The sequence below is a fragment of the Hemitrygon akajei genome, chromosome 27 (assembly GCF_048418815.1).
Source record: "Hemitrygon akajei chromosome 27, sHemAka1.3, whole genome shotgun sequence".
In the NCBI taxonomy this organism is placed as follows: domain Eukaryota; kingdom Metazoa; phylum Chordata; class Chondrichthyes; order Myliobatiformes; family Dasyatidae; genus Hemitrygon; species Hemitrygon akajei.
Genome location: NC_133150.1, coordinates 34,276,618 through 34,298,432, shown reverse-complemented (window position 1 = coordinate 34,298,432; position 21,815 = coordinate 34,276,618). Strand labels below are relative to the sequence as shown.

The 21,815-nt window shown below is 42.5% G+C and overlaps 1 protein-coding gene across 1 annotated transcript in view; it reads left to right on the top strand.

Moving 5' to 3' along the window:
• The first annotated feature begins 14,184 nt into the window (after positions 1-14,184).
• Positions 14,185-21,815, top strand: part of mfsd4aa (major facilitator superfamily domain containing 4Aa) — a 68,212-nt gene continuing 60,581 nt past the window's right edge. Inside the window, exon 1 of the mRNA XM_073030604.1 lies at positions 14,185-14,575. Coding sequence (XP_072886705.1) covers positions 14,349-14,575 — 227 coding nt within the window. The 5' untranslated portion in view covers positions 14,185-14,348. The remainder of the gene's footprint in view (positions 14,576-21,815) is intronic.

The following is a 21,815-nucleotide window of genomic DNA, read 5'->3' as shown; positions in this document are numbered from 1 at the left end:
GGACATTTAGAATTCAGACTGGAGTGAGAGACCAGATGAAGCACAGGTGCATGTTAACTATGGCAACAGAGATCCACAGCAGAGAAACAGGCCGTTTGGCTAACAGGTTTGCGCTGACCAACGAGCACCTATTTTGCATTAATCCTCCGTCTATATTATCCCCACTTTCCCATCAAATCCACTCGGATTCTACTACTCACCTATGCACTAGGTAGTAGCCCTCTCAACCCCATTCTCCTGCCTTCTCCTTATAACGTTTGATGCCCTGACTATTCAAGAACTTATCAATCTCTGCTTTAAATATACTCAACAGCTTGGCCTCCACAGCATCCGTGGCAATGAATTCCACAGATATACCATCCTCTGACTACAGAAATTCCTCCTCAATACTGTTCTAAACGGACATCCCTCTTTTCTGAGACTGTGCCCACTGTCCTAGACTTACCCACTTTAGGAATCATCCTCTCCACATTCACTCTCTCCAGGTCTTTCAATATTCAATAGCTTTCAGTGAGATCCTCCCTCATTCTTTTAAACTCTAGCAAGTACAAGCCCTGAGCCATCAAACACTCTTCATATGTTAACCTTTTCATTCCCGGAATCATTCTTGTGAATCTCCTCTGGACCCCCTCCAATGCTGGAATAACTTTTCTTAGATAAGGGGTCTAAAGCAGCTCACAATACTCCAAGCACAGTCTGACCAAAGCCTCCTGAAATCTCAGCAGCACATCCAGTATTACGTCCTTGTTCTTATATTCTAGACTCCTCAAAATGAATGCTAACATTGAATTTACCTTCCTTACTACCAACTGAACCCGCAAGTTAACCTTTAGCTAATCCTGCACAAGGACTGCCAAGACTCTTTGCACCTCTGATTTTTTCAATTTTCTCTGTGTTTAGAAAATAGTCTATGCCTTTATTCCTTCCACCAAAGTCCATGACTATGCGCTTTCCTACACTCTTCCATCTGCCACTTCATTGCCCGTTGTCCTAATCTGACTCTCTGCTTCCTGAACACTGCCTGCCCCATCACCTATCTTTATGTCATCTACGAAGCTGGCCACAAAGCCATCAATTCTGTCATCTGAATCATTGACATATACCATATACAAATCATTGACATACAACATAGAAGCAGTTCCAACACCTAAAGGGTGGCTTTGAAACAATCTGGTGTTTCCTTGGCCACCGCCACTAATGCTAGCTTTACATTCCACATTAACTTAGTTGCTAAACTCTACAGCTTTTACTGAGTTACACTATCGGATGTCTCTGGATCACTGATCTTAGATTCTGGATACTCTGCAATTAATTTAATCACCAAAAGGATTAGTGGGTCTCGGTTTAATTGCAACTGAAAGACGACATCTGAATAAACCTGCACTCCCTCAGTACTTCAGTGACAATCCAGCCTATGTTGTTTCCTCAGCTTTCTATAATGTGTAATTCAGTTTCATAACTTAGTGTTATAGAGTCATACAGTATGGAAACAGGACCATCAACCCAACTTGTCCATGATGACCAATGTTTCCTCTAAGGCAGTCCCATTTGTATCAGTTTTAAAGATTAATTTTATTTGTCATAAACACATGGAAACATTGAAACTTTTACTTTACTTTATTGTCACCAAACAATTGATTCTGGAGCGTACAATCATCACAGCAATATTTGATTCTGCGCTTCGTGCTCCCTGAAGTACGAATCCAAGTAAATATAATAAAAATTTAAATTATAAGTCATAATTAGAAAATAGAAAAGGGAAAGTAAGGTAGTGCAAGTCAGGTCCGGATATTTGGAAGGTACGGCCCAGATCCGGGTCAGGATCTGTTCAGCAGTCTTATCACAGTTGGAAAGAAGCTGTTCCCAAATCTGGCCATACGAGTCTTCATGCTCCTGAACCTTCTCCTGGAGGGAAGTGGGACAAAAAGTGTGTTGGTTGGGTGGGTCGTGTCCTTGATTATCCTGGCAGCACTGCTCCGACAGCGTGTGGTGTAAAGTGAGTCCAAGGATGGAAGATTGGTTTGTGTGATGTGCTGGGCTATGTTCACGATCTTCTGCAGCTTCTTCTGGTCTTGGACAGGACAACTTCCATACCAGGTTGTGATGCACCCTAGAATAATGCTTTCTACGGTGCATCTATAAAAATTAGTGTGTATTTTAGGGGACAGGCCAAATTTCTTCAGCTTTCTCAGGAAGTAAAGGCGCTGGTGGGCCTTCTTGGCAGTGGACTCTGCTTGGTTAGACCAAGTCAGGTCATTTGTGATATTCACCCCGAGGAACTTAAAGCTTTTGACCTGTTCCACCTGCGCACCACCAATGTAGATGGGGTCGTGCAGTCTGCTACTCCTTCTGAAGTCAACAACCAATTCCTTCGTCTTGCTGGCGTTGAGGGATATGTTATTGTCTTTGCACCATGCCACCAGGTTCTTACTTTCCTCTCTGTACTCAGACATCATTACCCAAAATACGGCCTATAATTGTACAATGCAAAGGATACAATGAAGTCCATCCTTTGCGGCAATAACCAACATGGAGAATGTGCTGGGGACAGACCGCAAGTGTCACTATGCTTCTGGTGCCAGCTAGCATGCCCACTACTTACTAACCCTAAGCCGCATGTCTTTGGAATGTGGGAGGAAATGCACATGGTCATGGGGAAAATGTGCAGACTCCTTACAGACAGCAGTGGGAATGGAACTTCGATCGCCGCTCTGTAAAGCATCACAGTGACCACTACATTACTGTGCAGCCCACCTGCAACACTTCCTATGAACATTCGTATCCATCTACCTGCCTCAATGTCTTTTAAATACTGTTCTTTTTTACCGGCCTCAATCACTTTCTCATGCAGCTCTCTTTATCTACATACCCCCATCTGTGTGAAAAAGGTTGCTCTTCAGTCTCCTATTTAAAGCTTTTCATTCTCTCCTTAAACTTGTGACTTGCAAAAATGATACAGGGTTATGTAAAAGAAGGATCTAGTGCTCTCCCGGCATATATGATCAGAATCAGAATCAGAATCAGACTTTAATCGCCAAGTACCTATGCACATACAAGGAATTTACTTCCGGCAGATGTTGTCTCTCTGCTCATAACAATAATAATGATAAATATAAATGAAAATATAGATTATACATACAGGTAGTGCAATCCAAGTAATAGTTAGCCGACAGTTAACCGGCAGTTAACTGTTCAGCAAAGTGACCGCAGTAGGGAAAAAACTTCTCCAGTGCCTATTAGTCTTAGTCTGGAGGGATCTGAAGCGCCTACCAGACGGAAGCGGATCAAACTCTTCTCGGACTTACAGCTGGATACAGGTTATAACCAATGTTTTGACGACAAACTGATGATGAAGATGTTATCGAACCGCTGGTTATAATCAATACCTGCGCCTGGCTGGAAGCCCGAGATGAGTTAATTCAACGCGGTTATGTGGCGTTTTTCATTACCATCAGCAGCTCTCAAAGTTCCTAAAACTCAGTGAAATGCATTTACACTGTTGGTGTAAATGTGGTAAATATGGCAGAAAGGAAAATTCCAGAATGAGCAATGAGATGGAGGTCAGTCTGCAAGGAGGTCGGTGACCAGTGGTGTGCCTCAGGGATCTGTTCTGGGACCCTTACCCTTCGTGATGAGGAAGTGGAGGGATGGGTTAGTAAGTTTGCTGATGACACTGAGGTTGGGGGTGTTGTGGACAGTGTGAAGGGCTGTCAGAGGTTACAGAGGGACATTGATAGGATGCAAATCTGAGCTGAGAAGTGGCAGATGGAGTTCAACCCAGGTAGTTGTGAAGTGGTTCATTTTGGTAGGTCAAGTATGATGGCAGAATATAGTATTAATGTTAAGACTCTGGGCAGTGTGGAGGATCAGAGGGATCTTGGGGTCCAAGTCCATAGGACATTCAAAGCTGCTGCGCAGGTTGACTCTGTGGTTAAGAACGCATATGGTGCATTGGCCTTCATCAATCATGGGACTGAGTTTAGGAGCTGAGAGGTAATGTTGCAGTTATATAGCACCCTGGTCAGACCCCACTTGGAGTACTGTGCTCAGTTCTGGTTGCCTCACTACAGGAAGGATGTGGAAGACATAGAAAGGGTGCAGAGGAGATTTACAAGGATGTTGCCTGGATTGGGGAGCATGCCTTATGAGAATAGGTTGAGTGAACTCGGCCTTTTCTCCGTGGAGCAACAGAGGATGAGTGGTGACCTGATAGAAGTGTATAAGATGATGAGAGGCATTGATTGTGTGGATAGTCAGAGGTTTTTTCCTAGGGTTGAAATGGCGAACATGAGAGGGCACAGTTTTAAGTTGCTTGGAAGTAGGTACAGAGGATTTGTCAGGAGTAAGTTTTTTATGCAGAGTGGTGAGTGCATGGAATGGGCTGCTGGCAACGGTGGTGGAGGTAGACACGCTAGGGCCTTTAAGGGGACTCCTGGATAGGTACATGGAGCTTAGAAAAATAGAAGGCTATGGGTAACCCTAGATAATTTCTATAGTAAGGACATGTTCGGCACAGCTTTGTGGGCCAAAGGGCCTGTATTGTGCTGTAGGCTTTCTATGTTTCTAGATAAGATTCAGAAAATTCCCATTTGGCTTGGTCCTCTGAAAACAGGTGAATTAGTGTTGGAGATCACCTTGACCAATAGTTCCCACCATTTTAGCTCATTGAAGAACAAGCTACCGCCTGTCTAAAGTCTCACACCACCAGCCTCAGGAACAACTACTTTCCTTCAGATATCAGGTTCTTCAACCAACCAATACAACTCTAAACATAAACACAAGAAATTCTCTAGATGGTGGAAATCCAAAGCAACACGCACAAAATGCTGGATCGACTCAGCGTTACAGTTGAAATCACTACAATTTAGGAACACTATGTTCACATTGCACTGAATGGATTTAGTTTTTGTTAGTTCTAATTGTGTTCTTTCTTGTAAAATTGAATCTAATTTATATTTAATTGATTTTTTTGTATAAATGCTACTTATATCATGCTATGTATCTGAAAAACTACTGCAAGTAAATTTATTATTGTGTCTGTGCATACGTGTTCAAAGGTTCAAAGGTCCAATTTACTGTCAGAGAAATGTATACAATATACATCCTGAAATGATTTTTCTTTACAAACATCCATGAAAACAGAGAAGTGCCCCAAAGAATGAACAACAGATAAATGTAAGAACCCCAAAGTCCCCCCCAGCTACCCGCGCTCTCGCGTGTAAGCGGCAGCAAGCAACAAACCCCCCCTCCCCCCACCGGCAAAAATAAACAAGCATCAGCACTGCCACTGAGCACTCAAGTGTGAGCAAAGCAATAGCTAAGACGCAGACTTGCAGTTACTCCAAAGACTTTTAGTTACACCCAGCATTTGACATACTGCAGATTCTCTCTTTTCCTAATAAGGGAGAAAAAGGTGTCTCCATTTTCCCAGTGAGCGGGGAGACATAACAAGCAACTCGCTGGTTTACGATGTCCATTACGTTGCTTTTTCGAGCTTTGTGTCTGAAGATCGCAAAGATCCCAGGTCTTCGGGCCCACAGCAGATATCCCGACTCCCCCCAATGACAATGACAGGTCTCCTGCCCAGACATCAACCCTCGATCCACCCGTCTCCGAACCCCTGAGATCTTAGGCTTCCGAATTCGAGCCAGACTCTTAGGCCGAGCCTTTGGCTTGCCAAAAAATGGCCAGTTCTGAAACCCCGAGAACGGGTCCCATTCCCGCAAAGAACCGAAGTCTGCGTGTAACTCCAGGTCAGGGTCTTCAAAAGAACCCTGAAAGGAAAAAATAAAGATATTAAAGATGGAAATAGAGCTGTTTCCAAAGATGCAAGCAAAGGTGTCACCGTTCAGCACCATCTTAATTTTGTTCCGCCTCCCTGATTTGTACTTGTGAAAATGGCAATAAAATTGAGTTTGACTTTAGTGAGGCATCATGCATAGGTGAAGTTCTTCCAGTAAAAGTACTCACAAGAAGTGAGCTGAGGGAATTTGACCCAGTTTCATAGAAGGAACTTTGATGTATTTCCAGTTCATTATCGTGTGTGACTTGGAAAGGAACCAGCTATTTTCTAGGTAGGAGAAACCATCCCCAGCAGCTGAGAGTGTTCTAACTTGCCGCATCACCGCATGTACAGAAACTGCACTGCGACAAACACGAGAGCTCTACAACGGGTAGTTAAATTGCCCAATGCTGTCTACCGCCATCAAGGACATGCACACACAACGGTGCTGGAAAAAGGCCAGCAATATCATGAAGGCTCCCACCCACCCTGCTCATGGACTGCTTCTCCCACTCCCGTTAGGGAAGAGGCGACACAGCACCCACGCCAGGACCACTAGACTCAGGGAAAGTTACTTCCCCCAACCCATCAAGCTAATTAACGCTTCCACCCATTAACCCACCCATCACCACTACATACACATCACTTAGCATCTCTTTATGCACATACGGTCACTCTATCTACAGCATATAAGTTACTTGTACATGTGTTTTATAGGATAGCTTTTGTATTTATATTTATTGTGATTTTTTTGGTTTTTTATTGTGTTCTTTATGCTTATTTTTTTTGTGCTGAAATGGATGCACAGTAATGATTACTTTGTTCTCCTTTACACTTGTGTACCGAAGGATGACAATAAATAATCTTGAATCGTGAATTGTGCACTTGGAACATGATGATGGTGCTACGCTGGGAAATCACCGCAGTGCGTTTATTAGAATCGGGTTTATTATCACTGACAGATGTGAAATTTGTTGTTTTGCAGCAGCACTACAGTGCCGCACATAAACATTACTATAAGTTACAATAAGAAAGACTTTTTTAAAAATAAGTATTACAAAAAAAAGAGCAAAAAGTGAGTTGGTGTTCATGCATCATTAGTCCATTTAAAAATCTCATGTCAGAGGTTTTCCTAACACATTGAGTGTGTTTCCTCAGGTTCCTGTACCTTCTGGCATAAAAGCCAGGACCAATACGCTCCGGGACCGTTTCTTCCAGTAAGCCATCAGACTGATTAACTCACGCTGATTTGAGAGTACTCTATGTTACATTGACTGTTCTATTTATTATAAATGTCTATGATTGCACATTGGTGGATATAGACCAGTCCATCACAGGCCAAACACTTCCTACCATAGGACACATCTACAAGAAAGCAGCATCCATCATCAAGTACCCCCACCATCCAGGTCATGCTCTCCTCTTGCTACTACCATCGGGCAGGAGATACAAGAGCCTTCAGGGAAGGCTTATAGGAAAGCCTTACAGGTACCAGGTTCCACGCCATCAGGTCCAATAACATTTATTACCATACAATAATCAGGAGCCTAGGCCAGCATGGATAACTTCACTCACCTCAAATCTGAAATGATTCCAAAATCTATAGACTAATTTTCTACAACTCAAATTCTCAATATTATTTATTTTTTTATTATTTGCACAATTTTTCTTCTTTTCCATATTGGTAGTTTATCACTTTTATATATAATTTTTCATAATTTCTATTGTATTTCTTTACTTTCTGGTAAACACATGTATGAAAACATATGTCAAGGTAGGATATGCTGACATATACATACTTTGATAAGAAATTTACTTTGACTTTACATTTTCTGGTTAGCTTTTCAGTATCATTTTGGACTGCATACACAACAGAATTATTTCTATTCTTTGACACAATCCTCATGCCAATGGAAAAAGAAAAAAATGTGAAAGATAGTGGGAATTACATTGTGTGTATCATAAACTAAGGATAGAATTGTTTGGAATTTCCCATCCTGATTATTTTGCAGTAGCCTCTAATGGAATATGATATGAAAATAAGTTATTTCTAAGGCATAAATCCCTCCAAAGTCAAATGGCTTGTCCAAAAGCTGGAACCAGAGGTTGAAAAGGTATATAGAGGCTAAAGCAGTCTAAATCTATTTTATCAAAGCCACTCCTCAAACTCTTTAACATCACTCCTTGTACACCTTCATTTTATTTGAATTGATTTCATACTCTTGATTCAGTACTTTGCATTTGTGGAATATGGGTGAGACTCTAGAAGCCAGACACATGCCAGCTGAACCAGGGCCCATTGACAAACTGGGTTAATGAACAGAGAGAAGTAATCTTGGATGAGCGAAGCAGCTGAGCTTACAACAATGAAGATTAAAGTTGCAATTCTATGTGAAGCTGGAACCGCATTTACAAAAACTCTTGGAGATGTGGGAGAGCATTTGGTGGCAATTGGAATTAGATCACATTTAGCATAACAGTTTTGAGTTGCTTCATAAAGACAAGAGAGAAATACTCCCCTGTATCGCTACGATTTACTCCTGTGAGAGTGGAGTTCTATTTTTATTATGCCTCAGTTATGACTGAAATGGTTTTCAGCCATTGAAGAAAGACATTGCAGCATAAGAAATACACAGCAAACTCCCATAGTATGTTATGCCAAATTTGGTTGATGGATAAATATTTACAGCATGAATAAATATTTACAGCACAGAGAACTCTCCTTGTCTTCAGATTATTGCTATGATGAACGATCCCAGGAATAAAAGGGTTAACGTATGGGGAACGTTTGATGGCTCTGGGCCTGTGCTCACTGGAGTTCAGAAGAAAGGCAGGGGATCTCACAGAAACCAGTCGAGTATTGGAAACCCTAGGTAGAGTGGACATGGAGAGGATGTTTCCTATAGTGGGGGAGTCTAGGGCCTGAAGGCAGACTTCAAAATAGAAGGACGTCCCTTTAGAATGGAGATGTGGAGGAATTTCTTTGACCAGAGGGTGGTGAAACTGTGGAATTCATTGCCACTGACAGCTATGGGGGCTAAGTCATTGGGTATATTTAAGGCAGTGATTGATAGTTTCTTGATTAGTCAGGTGTCAAGGTTTATGGAGAGAAGGCAGGGGAATGGAGCTGAGAGGGATAATAAATCAGCCATGATTAAATAGCCGATCATACTCAATTGACCAAATGGCCTAATTCTGTTCCTGTGTCTTATGATCTTACGCAACTTCCCTCTGAGAGGGTGGTTCTGAATGGAGTTGTGGGGCAGGTGAGATTGGAGCCAGGGATAGATCTGTTCATCCATTAGGTCCCAATCTAAATCCCAGCATCTCAAATAACATAGCAGATATTTTAAGTCCTCCATTTCAGAAATGTAGAAGAGGGGAATCAGGAAATGATAAGCTTCTTTTCCCATCATCCATATCTGATCAGTTATTTTATTTTTATTAATAATAATAACTTACACATTCATAGAGCACTCTTCATACAGATGAAGTAGTTCAAAGTGCTTTACAGAGGGATAAAGTGCAAACATGAAAATACAAAAAAGATATAAATAAACGTAAAATAAAAGACAAAAAGATGTTAGTTAACAGCAAGGTTAAATAAGTAGATTTTGCGCTGGTGTTTAAAATGTCACCTTCTAGTTTTAGCATCCCTTATAGTTTCAGGTATTGAATTCCACAATTTAGAATTGTAGTTTAAAAAAAGCTGACCTGCTGATTATCTTTTGAGGGAAATTATTTAAACTTAAGAGACCAGAAGAAGGATATCTAAAGCTCGAGGAGGATTATACAACAGAAATGATTCTGCGATGTATTCTGGTCCAAGACTATTTAGTGCTTTAAAAACAAGTAAGAGAACTTTAAAATCAATTCTAATAAATACGGGAAACCAATGAAAGTTAGGTGTGATGTGTTCATGTTTCCTGGTTTTAGTTAAAAGTTTAGCAGCAGTGATCTGAATGAGTTAAAGTTTGTCAATAGATTGCTTTGGAAGGCCAGTGAAAAATGCACTGCAGTAATCTAGTCTGTTCGATATAAAGACGTGACTTAAGTTTTCCAGCATCATTACATGACAGAAATGGACATGTAGTACCTTTGTTATAGTTTTTATGTGTAGAAATGCTGCTCTGGTCACATTCTTTATGTAGAGTTTAAAATTCTGACTTGAATCAAGAATAATATCCAGGCTTGGTGCTTTTGACTTACAAGGGAAGCCAAATTCCTGAGTTTATCAAGAAGTTTATCTCTTTTGGCTTTGGGACCAACCCAAAAGTATTTTAGTTCTATCTTCATCTAGTTTAAGGAAATTATTGCTCATTCATTTGTTTATTGCAGCCACACCAAGAAGGTAGGGTGTTACCATCATCTGGCTCAGCTGAGATATACAACTGCGTGTCATCTCCATAACTGTGGATGTCAAGTTTATGCTCTCTAATGATTTCCCATAAGGGGAACATGTATAAGCAGAAAAAACAGGGACCCAAGACCACTTCCCTGAGCACCACCAAATGGTACATCGTATCTCTTAGAAAATTGTTCTCCAAAACAGACAGATATTTTTTATCTCTTTAAGATATGCAAAAGAAACCAATTAAGTGCCCTACCAAAGAGGCCAGCCCAGTTTTAAAGGCAGTCTAAGAGAATGCTGTGGTCAATTGTGTTGAAGGCAGCACTTAGATCTGGGAGAGTTAGAAATGAGACTCTGTTGGCATCAGTGCTGAGCTTGAGGTCATTGACAATTTTGTTAAGGACCTCTCTGTGCTACGGTTTGCTCTTTTTGTTGGGTATTAAGCTCTCATAGACAGGTACAGCTGTTGTATCTCAAGAAGGAGACATTCAATGAAGGAGAAGCAGAACATTTACCACTGATGGACTTTAGTTATGAGGTGTTTTAGACAATCTAGTATTGTAGTTACTCAAGGAAATTATTTGATTGAAATTTATAAGGAAATTAACAGGATGAATCATAAGCAACAAGCAATAAGACCATAAGATTGAGGAGTAGAGTTAGGCCACTTGGCCCATCTAGTCTGCTCTGCCATTTCGTCATGGCAGATCCAATTTTCCTCTCAGCCCCAATTTCCTGCCTTCTCTCCGTAACCCTTCATGTCTTGACCAATCAAGAATCTATCAATCTCTGCCTTAAATATAAAGACTTGGCCTCCACAGCTACTTCTGGCAAAGAATTCCATAAATTCACTACTCTCTGTCACAAGGGGGGTGTTAGGAGTGGACCCAAATGCAAGACATAAACACTGAAGAAATATGATAGGGAAGCCAAGGAGCAAGGACAAGATGACAACATGGACATAGAGGTAGGATACAACCTGGGCTAGGACTTGGGACTTGGACTTGACTGGGAACTCGGGTCTTGGCAGGGACTCGGTACCTGGGTCTTGACTTAGTTCTTGACTTAGAACTTGGTCTTGGCTTGATCTGGAACTTGAACTTGGTTTGGCTTGGACACAGACTTTACTGGGAACTCGGGTCCACAGACCAGACTGTGACACTCCCTGACTAAAGAAATTCCTCCTCACTTCTGCTCTAAAAGGATGCCCCTCTATTCTGAGGCTGTGTCCTCTGGTCTTGGACTCTCCTGCCATAGGAAGCAGCCTTTCCACATCCACTCATTTAAGGCTTTTCACAATTTGATAGGTTTCAATGAGGACGCCCCTCATCCTTCTGAATTCCAGTGAATACAGGCCCAGAGCCATCAAACACTTCTCATATGACAAGACATTCAAGCCTAGAATTATTTTCGTGAACTTCTTTTGAACCTTCTGCAGTTTCAGGACATTCTTTCTAAGATAAGGGGCCCTAAACTGCTCACGGTACTCCAATGAAGCCTTACCAGTGCTTTGTAAAGTCTCAGCATTATGCCCTTGCTTTTATCTTCTAATCCTCTAGAAATAATGCTAACATTGCATTTGCCTTCTTCACCATAGACTCAAGCTGCAAATTAACCTTAAGGGAATCCTGCGTAAGGACTCCCAAGTCTTTTTGCATCTCAGTTTTTTTTGTATTTTCTCTCCATTTTGAAAATAGTCAACCCTTGCACTTCTTCTGCCAATGTGCATGACCATACACTTCCCAACACTGTATTCTGTCTGCCATTTCTTTGCCCTTTCTCCTAATCTGTCTGTCCTTCCATAGCCTCTCTGCTTCCTCAAAAACTACCTGCTCCTCCACCTATCTTTGTATCATCTGCAAACTTTGCAACAAAACCATCCAAGTCATTGACATACTGTATAATATATAAAGAATTTGTCCCAACACAGGCCCCCGTGGAACACCACTAGTTACTGGCAGCCATCCAGAAAAGGCTCCTTTCATTCCCACTCTTTGCCTCCTGCCAATCAGCCACTGCTCTATCCATGCTAGAATCTTTTCTGTGATGCCATGGGCTCTTAATTTGTTAAGCAGTTTCATTTGTGGCACCCTTGTCAAAGGCCGTCTGAAAATGCAAGTACACAACATCTCACAACAAGAAACATTCTCCTTTCTCTGTCCTGCTTGTTATTTCTTCAAGGAATTCCATCAGATTTGTCAGGCAAGATCTTCCTTGAGGAAACCATGCTGACTAGGGCCTAGTTTATCATGTGCCTCCAAGTACACTGAGACCTTATCCTCAATGATCAACCCCAACCACTGAGGTCAGACTAACTGGCCTATAGTTTCTTTTCTTTTGCCTCTTTTCCTTGAAGAGTGGAGTGACATCTGCAATTTCCCAGTCTTCTGGAATCATTGTCGAATCTAGTGATTCTTGAGAGATCATTACTAATGCCTCCACAATCTCTTCAGCCACCTCTTTCAGAACTCTGGGGCGTGTACCATCCAGGTGACTTGGCTACCTTCTGATCTTTTAGTTTCCCAAGAACGTTCTCTCTAGTTATGATAACATCATACATTTGATGAACCCTGACACCTGGAACTTCCACCATTCTGCTAATGAAGACTAATGCAAAATATTTATTCAGTTTGTCCATTTTGTTGTTCCCCATTACTACCTCTTCGGCATCGTTTTCCAGCAGTCTGATATCCATTCTCACCTCTCGTTTACACTTTATGTATCTGAGGAAACTTTTGGGATCCTTGTTAATGTTATTGGCTAGCTTACTTTTGTAGACCAGCTTTACATCCTTAATGAATTTTTAGTTGACTTCTGTTGGTTTTTAAAAGCTTCCCAATCTTTTAATTTCCCCACTAATTTTTGCTCTATTATATGCCCTCTCGTTAGCTTTTATGTTGGCTTTGACTTCTCTTGTTAGCCATGGTTGTGTCATCTTTCCTTTAGAATACTTCTTCCTCTTTGGGACGTATATATCCTGGGCCTTCCAAATTGCTCCCAGGAATTCCAGCCATTGCTGCTCTGCCATCATCCCTGCCAGTGTTCTTTTCCCATCTCTCTCATGCCTCTGTGTTCCCTGTACTCCACTGTAATACGGACTTTAGCTGCTCCTTCTCAAGTTTCAGGGTGAATTCAACCATATTATGATCACTTTTGATATGTGGTCCTTTTAGCTTAAGGCCCCTAATCAATTCTGGTTCATTGCACATTGCACTCCGGAATGTTAACCCTTCCACCAGAAACGGTGACAGTCCCTTTCCTCCCACAGATGCTGCTCGACCTGCTGCGTTCTTCCAGCAGATTGTTATTTGCTCCAGATTCCAGAATCTGCTGCCCTTTATCTGTCGGAGATTAATCCTGAACTATGTCTGGGAACTGCCACCATTATCTAAGGTGAAAGCCCGTTTTGTTTTACATGCAAAGGACAGCAATTGTTATTGGGTTAATTTAGGATTTTTAATTTAAGGCTGACAGACTCTTGTTAACCAGCTTGGGAAGGGAGTTAGGGCAGAGACAGTGTGGGATCGCAATCTCATTGAGTAGCGCTCCGTTGGTTGCACCCGTTCCTGTGGACTTCGCGTCTGAATTAAAACAAGTACCGCGGGCGGTGCAGCGGTTCCTTGACACTGTGGGGCGAACTCATAACCTTGTGATTTGCAAGCAATCGCGGCCAACACCTGATGTCATGAAACATTCCCTTCCCCTTGAATGAGTCCACTTCCTCTCTGTAACTTATTCACCCATTCTCTAAGACAGACAAACAGAGAGAAAGAAACATTAACCATTGCCCTCGAGTTTAAACCGAACTAGCTAACCTTTTTTTTTGGGGGGGGGGGGTGGAACGCGTGAAGCAACGTTGAACTGTTGCTCAATATTTCACCGAGAATCCCATTGAGGAATTGCCTCCCACGGGATGGTCAACTATTAATGAAGAGCCCTCCCGGAGAGGGGGCGTGTTGCTTTGGAAAAGATTCAGCGCAAAGTTTATCCCGGATGATGGTGTGGGGAAAGAGTTAATTACCTGTTGAAGGGAGCGTATATAAGACGCACTGACTGTACGCTTGGAACCTCCTGTATCTGCGTGCTTTAAGAGGTGGTGTTCAGACTTGTTAAGACACTCGTGCAGAACTTATAAGCTCGAAACTTTCACATCCTATTTCGCGTCTAACCGAGGACTGCAACCTCAGCCGGAGTTAGTTCAGCGCTTTCTCCGAGATGTTCGAAGATCGTCGATGGGGTCTCTTTAAGCGAAACCTGCAACCCACCATCACTCTCTGGAGCGCCTTCTGCTCTTTTGGGCTGTGCATGGCTTTCCTGGGACCAACGCTACTGGACCTCCGCTGCCAGACCCGCTCCAGCCTCAAACAGATCACCTGGGTGTTCTTCGCCCAGAACTTCTGCGTCCTCGTTGGAACCATCATTGGCGGGGTCTTCAAGAAAACGTGAGACATTTACAGATTTTCGCGTTGCTCACACGCCGTCATACGTTTCTCAGTAACTCCGCAGTCCCGTTTCTCCCTGTTACTGTGCAGACCGGCCTTTTGCCGTGTTACAAGTCAAACTCGCCCCTGATTCCGTTGGATTCACGTCTCACTTGGATTTTCACCAGTATTTTAGTTTTGCTTGCGGTTACAATTGGCTTTTTTTTTCCTTTGAAGCACAGGGTTTAAAGTTTTGAAGAAGTATAGTAAATGAATCAAGGCAAGAATTCTTGTTTTGGGCGTGTGTACTACTGGGATCACACCTTGCAATCTAGTTATTTTTAACAAAAATAAATCCGCAGTGCCGTGGGGGTGACAGAATACAAATAGTAAGGTGGTACAGTGTGGCTGTTAAAGTTAAAATGTAGCGAGAAAAGAAAGTGTCGCGTTAATCTACGGCGCACCGCGACTCTTTCAGGAACTTTAAAAAGCGCTTTACGGCCAACGGTGTCCTCTTGAGTTGCGGTCAGCAGCGTGATGTAAAAAAGCAAGTTCCCACAGACAACATTGTACAATGACCAGAGGTTTTATTTTTGAAATGTTAATTGGGGAATAAATATTCAGTGACACATCAGGACAAATATTGGCCAGGCTCCTGGGAACAGCTCCACTCCCAAACTCTGGAATGATGCCTGGTGTGGGACTGAGAGCAAGGCAATGATCTGTTTCTCTTTTGATATTGTTGGAGCTAATCTTCCGCCGAAACATTGAGATTTTTTTTTCTACCTTCCTTTGGTGGTTGAGATCTTCTAGGTCCTACTGGGTGATTAAACTGGGACTTAGTGTGACAGTACTTAAGAGGCAACACCTCCCTCTCAGTCCTACACTGGGGTCTTATTCTTGAGGATGAACTCAAGTGCAAGGACTGGGGAGTTAGAGACCCAATGTCTGTGAGTCTGCTGGAGGCCCTGAGGCGTCCTTGGGTTGGAGACTGTGTGTATGAGTGGGTGGGTGGGAGGGAAGAAAGATAGTGTTTTGTTGTTATGTTGTCTCTGTTCTGTTGCTTGTGGTACTCTGCTCAACATAGTGGGCATCTTATGTTGGTGCCAGAATGTGTGATGACTCCTGCGACCTGGGTTGTGTTCATTGTTTATGCAAGGGGAACATTCCACAATTTAGTTACATTGTGCAAGTGATAAATAAATGAATCTGAATGGGACGTGGGAACTTTTCAACACTGTACGCTTGTGGTGAACATTTTGTCTGACTAAGGACACTTTCACAGTGATGGCCACTGTGGTTGGCATGGACTTATTGGGCTGAAGGGCCTGTGTTGCTCCACGACTCTCTCTTCCTCAGTTCTGTGAATGCAGTATATTTTAGAGTTCCATCAATGAATATGGACAATGCAAATTCCCCCTTGGGTTAGCTAACTGTTCAGAGCTCACAAAACTGGCTATTGGAAAGACAATTCAACCCTTAGATTCATATTTTCTGGAATTCCCTTTTACTTTTCAAAAATAGCTAAAATTCCAGATCCCATTTTTAAATTGAGAACACTAGCTTTAAGTAGATGCATCCAATTAGTACCTATTAGTACTTATCCCACTGTTAGTAAAATACTGAGGCTTTCTTTTGGCTCGAGGTTTCTGTTTTATTTGGGCCATGTAAATATTTCTATATCATTAGTTGTGGGCAGGAATGAAGAGTGAAAAAAATTCTAACTGGCATCAAATAGACTGAGAGAGAGAGAAGACACATAGAAACAAAGATAATTGCAGCAAGTCCATAGTTCTTAAAATACAAGGGTGCCCTTGGATTTAGTGAGGCCTGTGCTGATTTTACACTGTTTCTTAATCAGCTCAGTGTTTTGTTTTATTTATTTATTTATTTATTGAGATCTAGCGCAGAATAGGGAGCTGTGCTGCCCAGCAATCCCTCGATTTATAATCCTTGCCTAATCATGGCACAATTTACAATAACCAATTAACCTACCAACTGGTAGGTCTTTGGACTGTGGGAGGAAACCTGAGCACTCAGAGGAAACCCATGCGGTCACGGAGAGAACGTACAAGCTCCTTACAGGCAGTGGTGGGAATTGAACCTGGGCCGCTTGTACTGTAAAGCTTCTGCCCAAAGAACACGTAGAACATTACAATACAGGCCTTTTGGCCCACAGTCTTATGGTGACCTTTTATTCTACTCTAAAATCAGTCTAATCAATCAATCAATCTTTTTCTATCATCTATTTGCCAATCTAAGAGTCGCTTACAACCTTCCTCACGTATTTTCCAGTTGCCTTTTTGAAGTTGCTTTCAGCCGCCATCATCCTTTCGGGTGGTATTTTGCCAACTCTTGTAGCTCAGTGCTTTAAAGGACAGGCACAGAGGCACAGCTGCCTCCCAGCACTGATGACCTGGATTCAGTCCTGACCTCGGTTCGTGTATCTTCTCTGCGACGGCTGGGGATTCCTCTGGTCATCTCCCCCTGATGAGGTCACATTCAGAAAGGGCGAGCAACATCTCATGTTCTGCCTGGGTAGTCTGATGGCATGAATGTTGATTTCTCTAGCTTCCATTAATTTTACTCTTCCCCTTCTCTCTTTTTCCATCCCTTACTTTGGTCAACATCTCACCCTTTCTCTTCTTCTCATCTCCCTCTGGTGCCCCTCCTCCTTCTGTTTCTTTCATGGTCTATTGTCCTCTCCTATCAGATTCCTTCAACCCTTTAGCTCTTCCATCTATCACCTCCCAGCTTCTTACTTCATCCCCACTCACCCACCTTCCCCTTCCCCTGGTCTCACCTATCACTGCCAGCTTGTACTCCTTCCCCTCACCCCCACCTTCATATTCTGGCATCTTCCCCCTTCATTTCCAATCCTAATGAAGGGTCTTGGCCTGAAACGTCAAATTTCTGTTCCTCTCTTTAGATGCTGCCTGACCTGCTGAGTTGCTCCAGCATATTGTGTGTGTTGCTCAAGATTTCCAGCATCTGCAGAATCTTTTGGGTTTGTGTTGTAGAAACATAGAAATCTACGGCATATTACAGCCCACAATCCTGGCAGGCCATATAACCTAGCCTAGAAACAGCCTAGAATTTCCCTTCCACATAGTCCTTTGTTTTTCTAAGCTCCATGTACCTATCTAAGAGTCTCTTAAAAGACTATATTGTATCAGCCTCTACCACCTTCACTGGCAATGCATTCCACACACCCACCGCTCTCTTTGTGGAAAACTTGCTTCTGACATCCCCCTTGTACCTACTTTCTAGCACCTTAAAACTATGCCCCCTCGTGTTAGCCATTTCAGCCCTGGGAAAAAGCCTCTGGCTATCCACACGATCAATGCCCCTCATCATCTTGTACACCTCTTTCAGGCCACATCTCAGTATCTGTCACTCCAAGGAGAAAAGGCCAAATTCAGTCAACCTATTCTCATAAGGGATGCTCTTCAATCCAGACGACATTCTTGTAAATCTCTTCTGCACTCTCTCTCTAGTATCCATATCTTATAATATTCCTGTAATGAGGTGACCAAAACAGTGAGAATGGAATCCACAATCTTCTAACACAGAATCTAGGCAGGGGTTCCCAACCTGGGGTTCATGGATTCTTTGGTTAATGGTGAGGGTCCGTGGCATTTAAAAGAAAAAGGTTGGGAACCCCTGGCTAGAGGGAATACAAATGAGGTGTAACTAATGCAGTTAATGCCTTCAAATTGAAAAAAATGGTTCCCAGTCTAGAATATAACTTGTTCTGGGCTAGAAAATCTCTCGGGTCCTAATTTCTTCCAATGTAAAGAAAAATATTCTCAGCATCAGTCTAGAATATAACTTCCAATAGCAAGTAAACCCCTCAAATCCTAAGATAATATAAGTTAATTAATCCATTCTTACTTACTGCCTGTTACACTGCTGGCATTTAGGGCAGCAATGAAGATCTTCCATCTCTGTCTGTTGATACTGTCTGTAATGATTTTTTTTTAACCAGTCAGGGTTGTTGGCCCCGAGCTGAATCCCCAAACCTGGAGGACCAGTGGACCACTCTTAGTCTGCCCTCTACCCTTTGACCTGTTTGGCATGGGTAACGCTGCCAAGAGCCAACATAGATTTCTGGGTCATTGGGGCATGTGAGCCTCCAAAGCCTATGACAAGGTTGTGGTCTTCTTGGAGGTGACCCTTTCTTATACCCATGTTAAACAAATCTAAGTATACCCCTCCCTGCTACTGCATTGTTTTCTAGTAAAGCTATTGTTCCCATCTGAGAAGAAAATATAGGCAAATTTCTGAAAAGAAAATTCTTACTATTAGGCAAACATTTGAGGATGCCTTATGAATTGACTATTCTGTCAAGATCAAGATTGGTAAATAGAACCAAGCTATCAAGGTAAAATAGGAAGCTGCATGTGATAGTCTGAAGCAGGGAAAACAACTTTATTAATTTGGGAGTTCAATGCAACCTTTGAATTATAAAGTAATGAATGGCAAGAGCATCCTATAATGTGCCGGTATCAGTGCTGAACAATTATTTTATTTCTTTTTTTCCCATAGAAGTGAGTTATACACAGAAAAAGTCAAATCCTTACTGGAAACTTAAATAATGCTGACTTTCAAAGGCATGGCAAAAGCAAAAGCATTTTGAGTAAAACATAATCGTGGTTCACTGAACCAAGGACAAGAGTAAAGAAAGACTGACTTGCGTTTCTCTAGCATATAATTTTCAGAGCAACCCGTAGTGGTTTACAAGCAGTGCAGCACATTTGAAATGTTGTTGCTGTAGCTATTGTAGCAGCAAGTTTGAGCACAGTAAGTTTCTACAAATGGCGATGTGCTAAGGACATGGTTTTAGAATTAGCTTCAGAAAAACATGGTTTAATGGGTAAATGTGAACAAGGACATAAGAATGTGTGTGCATATAATGGATGGCAATAGCAACGATAATTTAAGAAAGGGCTTTCTACCTAACAATATAGGAGAAGGAGGGACTTCAGCCATATGTCCCACCAATCACTGGGATCACATTTGAAATGGCCGCCTTCAATTAACTGTTTTACTTGATCTTTGCTTTGGCCGTGATCCATAACTTTTCAAGGAGGATGAAAGGTGACTTGACGGAGGTCTACAAGACAAAAGGAGGCAAAAGATTGAGAAGATAGTTAGAGACTTTCTCCCAAGGAGGAATGGCTAATATGAGGGGGTATAATTTTAAGGTGATTGGAGGTAGGGTTTTTAGAGTAGTGAGTGCATGGAATACCCTGCCAGGAGTGGTGGTAGAGGCATATAGATTAGGGACATTTAAGAAACTCTTAGACAGGCACATGGATGATAGAAAAATGGAGGACTACATAGGAGGAAATGTTCTAGTAGGTTAAAGGGTGGTCATAAAATCATGGGCCAAAAGGCCTGTACTGTGCTGTATTATTCTATGTTCTGACTACCCTGTGGAGGGGTGGTACGGCAGTACAGTAGGTAGTGTAACACTCCTACAGTGCCAGTGACAAGAGCTCAATTCTGCTGCTGTCTGTAAGGAGTCTGAATGTTCTCTTCGTAACTGCATGTGTTTCCTCTTGCTGCTCCAGTTTCCTGTTGGGTTCCAAATAGATATGGGTTATAAATCTGGCTTATAAATTGGTCATATGGGTGTAACTGGGTGGCGTGAACTTGTCGGGCCAGAATTCCCAGTTACTGTGCTGTATCTCCAAATAAATAAAAATTAAATAAAGCAGCCCATCTCCCTCGCCAGCAGAGCAGATGAAGTGTACACCGTGTATAAAATGTACTGTAGTTACTCTCACATCTTGTTCCAACAGTCTTGCAAGCCCACAGCCTCTACCGTAAGAATGGCAAGGGTACCAGGGGCACGGCCCGCTGGCAAGATCCCCTCCAAGTCAAGTAATCACAATTTGGAGATGCATAGACAGTCCTTCAATGCAACTGGGTATGCCCTGAAAATGCTGTCCCCAGCGGTACTGTGACTAGCATTACTGGCAATGGCAGCCTCGCACCACCCTTGTATAGAGTTGTGTGGGAGGGATAATATGAAAGAGTTCCAGTTTCAAATGCTCATTCCTGTACTGCTGGCTTCCATGCCTTCAGTTTCTTGGGCTCTCAACACTTTCCTCTTTAGTACCTCCACCTCATTTTCTTCTGTAAAAAATACTCTTGAATCTCACCTCTTTCGAGCGCCTCCCCTAATATCGCCCCATGACTCAGACCCAGACTCACATTAATCATGTGCACATTAAAGCATCCAGTGAAATTCGTTGACAGCCAACACAACCTAAGGATGTGCTGGGGGCAGCTCGCAAGCGTTGCCACACGTCCCCATACCAACATGGCATGCCCACAATATTCAGCAGAACAACACAACTAAACTAAACAAAACCAGCAGCAAAGCATCCTCTTTCCTCGTCACCAAATCCCTCATTCTGGAGAATCCCTCAAACTGGAGAGTTTCACATCGGTAGCTGAGCGAAGGGCGCTGAGTAGGCTACGGTCAATTATGGATAACTCTGAACATCCTCTACATAGCACCATCCAGAGACAGAGAAGCAGTTTCAGCGACAGGTTACTATCGATGCAATGCTCCTCAGACAGGATGAAGAGGTCAATACTCCCCAATGCCATTAGGCTTTACAATTCTACCGCCAGGACTTAAGAACTTTTTAAAAGCTATTATTAATGCTTTTTGAAATAGTGATTTAGATGCATATCATATTTTTTACTGAGTTAAGTATTGTATGTAATTAGTTTTGCTACAACAAGTGTATGGGACATTGGAAAAAAAGTTGAATTTCCCCATGGGGATGAATAAAGTATCTATCTATCTATCTATCTATCTATTCAGGCATGCCTTGAACAGGCCACCTCCAAGCCTCTAAGCTACAGTCCTGGCCCAAGTGGTACATTGGCAAATGTATTGTGACATATTTCTGCAGTGGGTGTGTTTCACAATGATGGAAGCTAGATTTGTATTAGCTGAACACTCCGATTTAGATTTACTGCTTGCAGCACCAGCTTAGCATGCCCACAATCCTTGGTAGAACAACACAGTGTAGCAAGCAACAACAGTGGAACAAGCGCTGTTTGTCCCTCCCTCTCACCCACCGACCCACACACATGCACAGTCCTCTAACCCCAGGAAGAACATCTTCCGCCTCCGCCAGATTCATGCATTCGCCGGCACTAGGCCCTGACTTTCCCAATGGACTTGCAGAGATCTGCAAACCCAGGCTTCGGCCATTGGGCCATGACTGGACTTTCC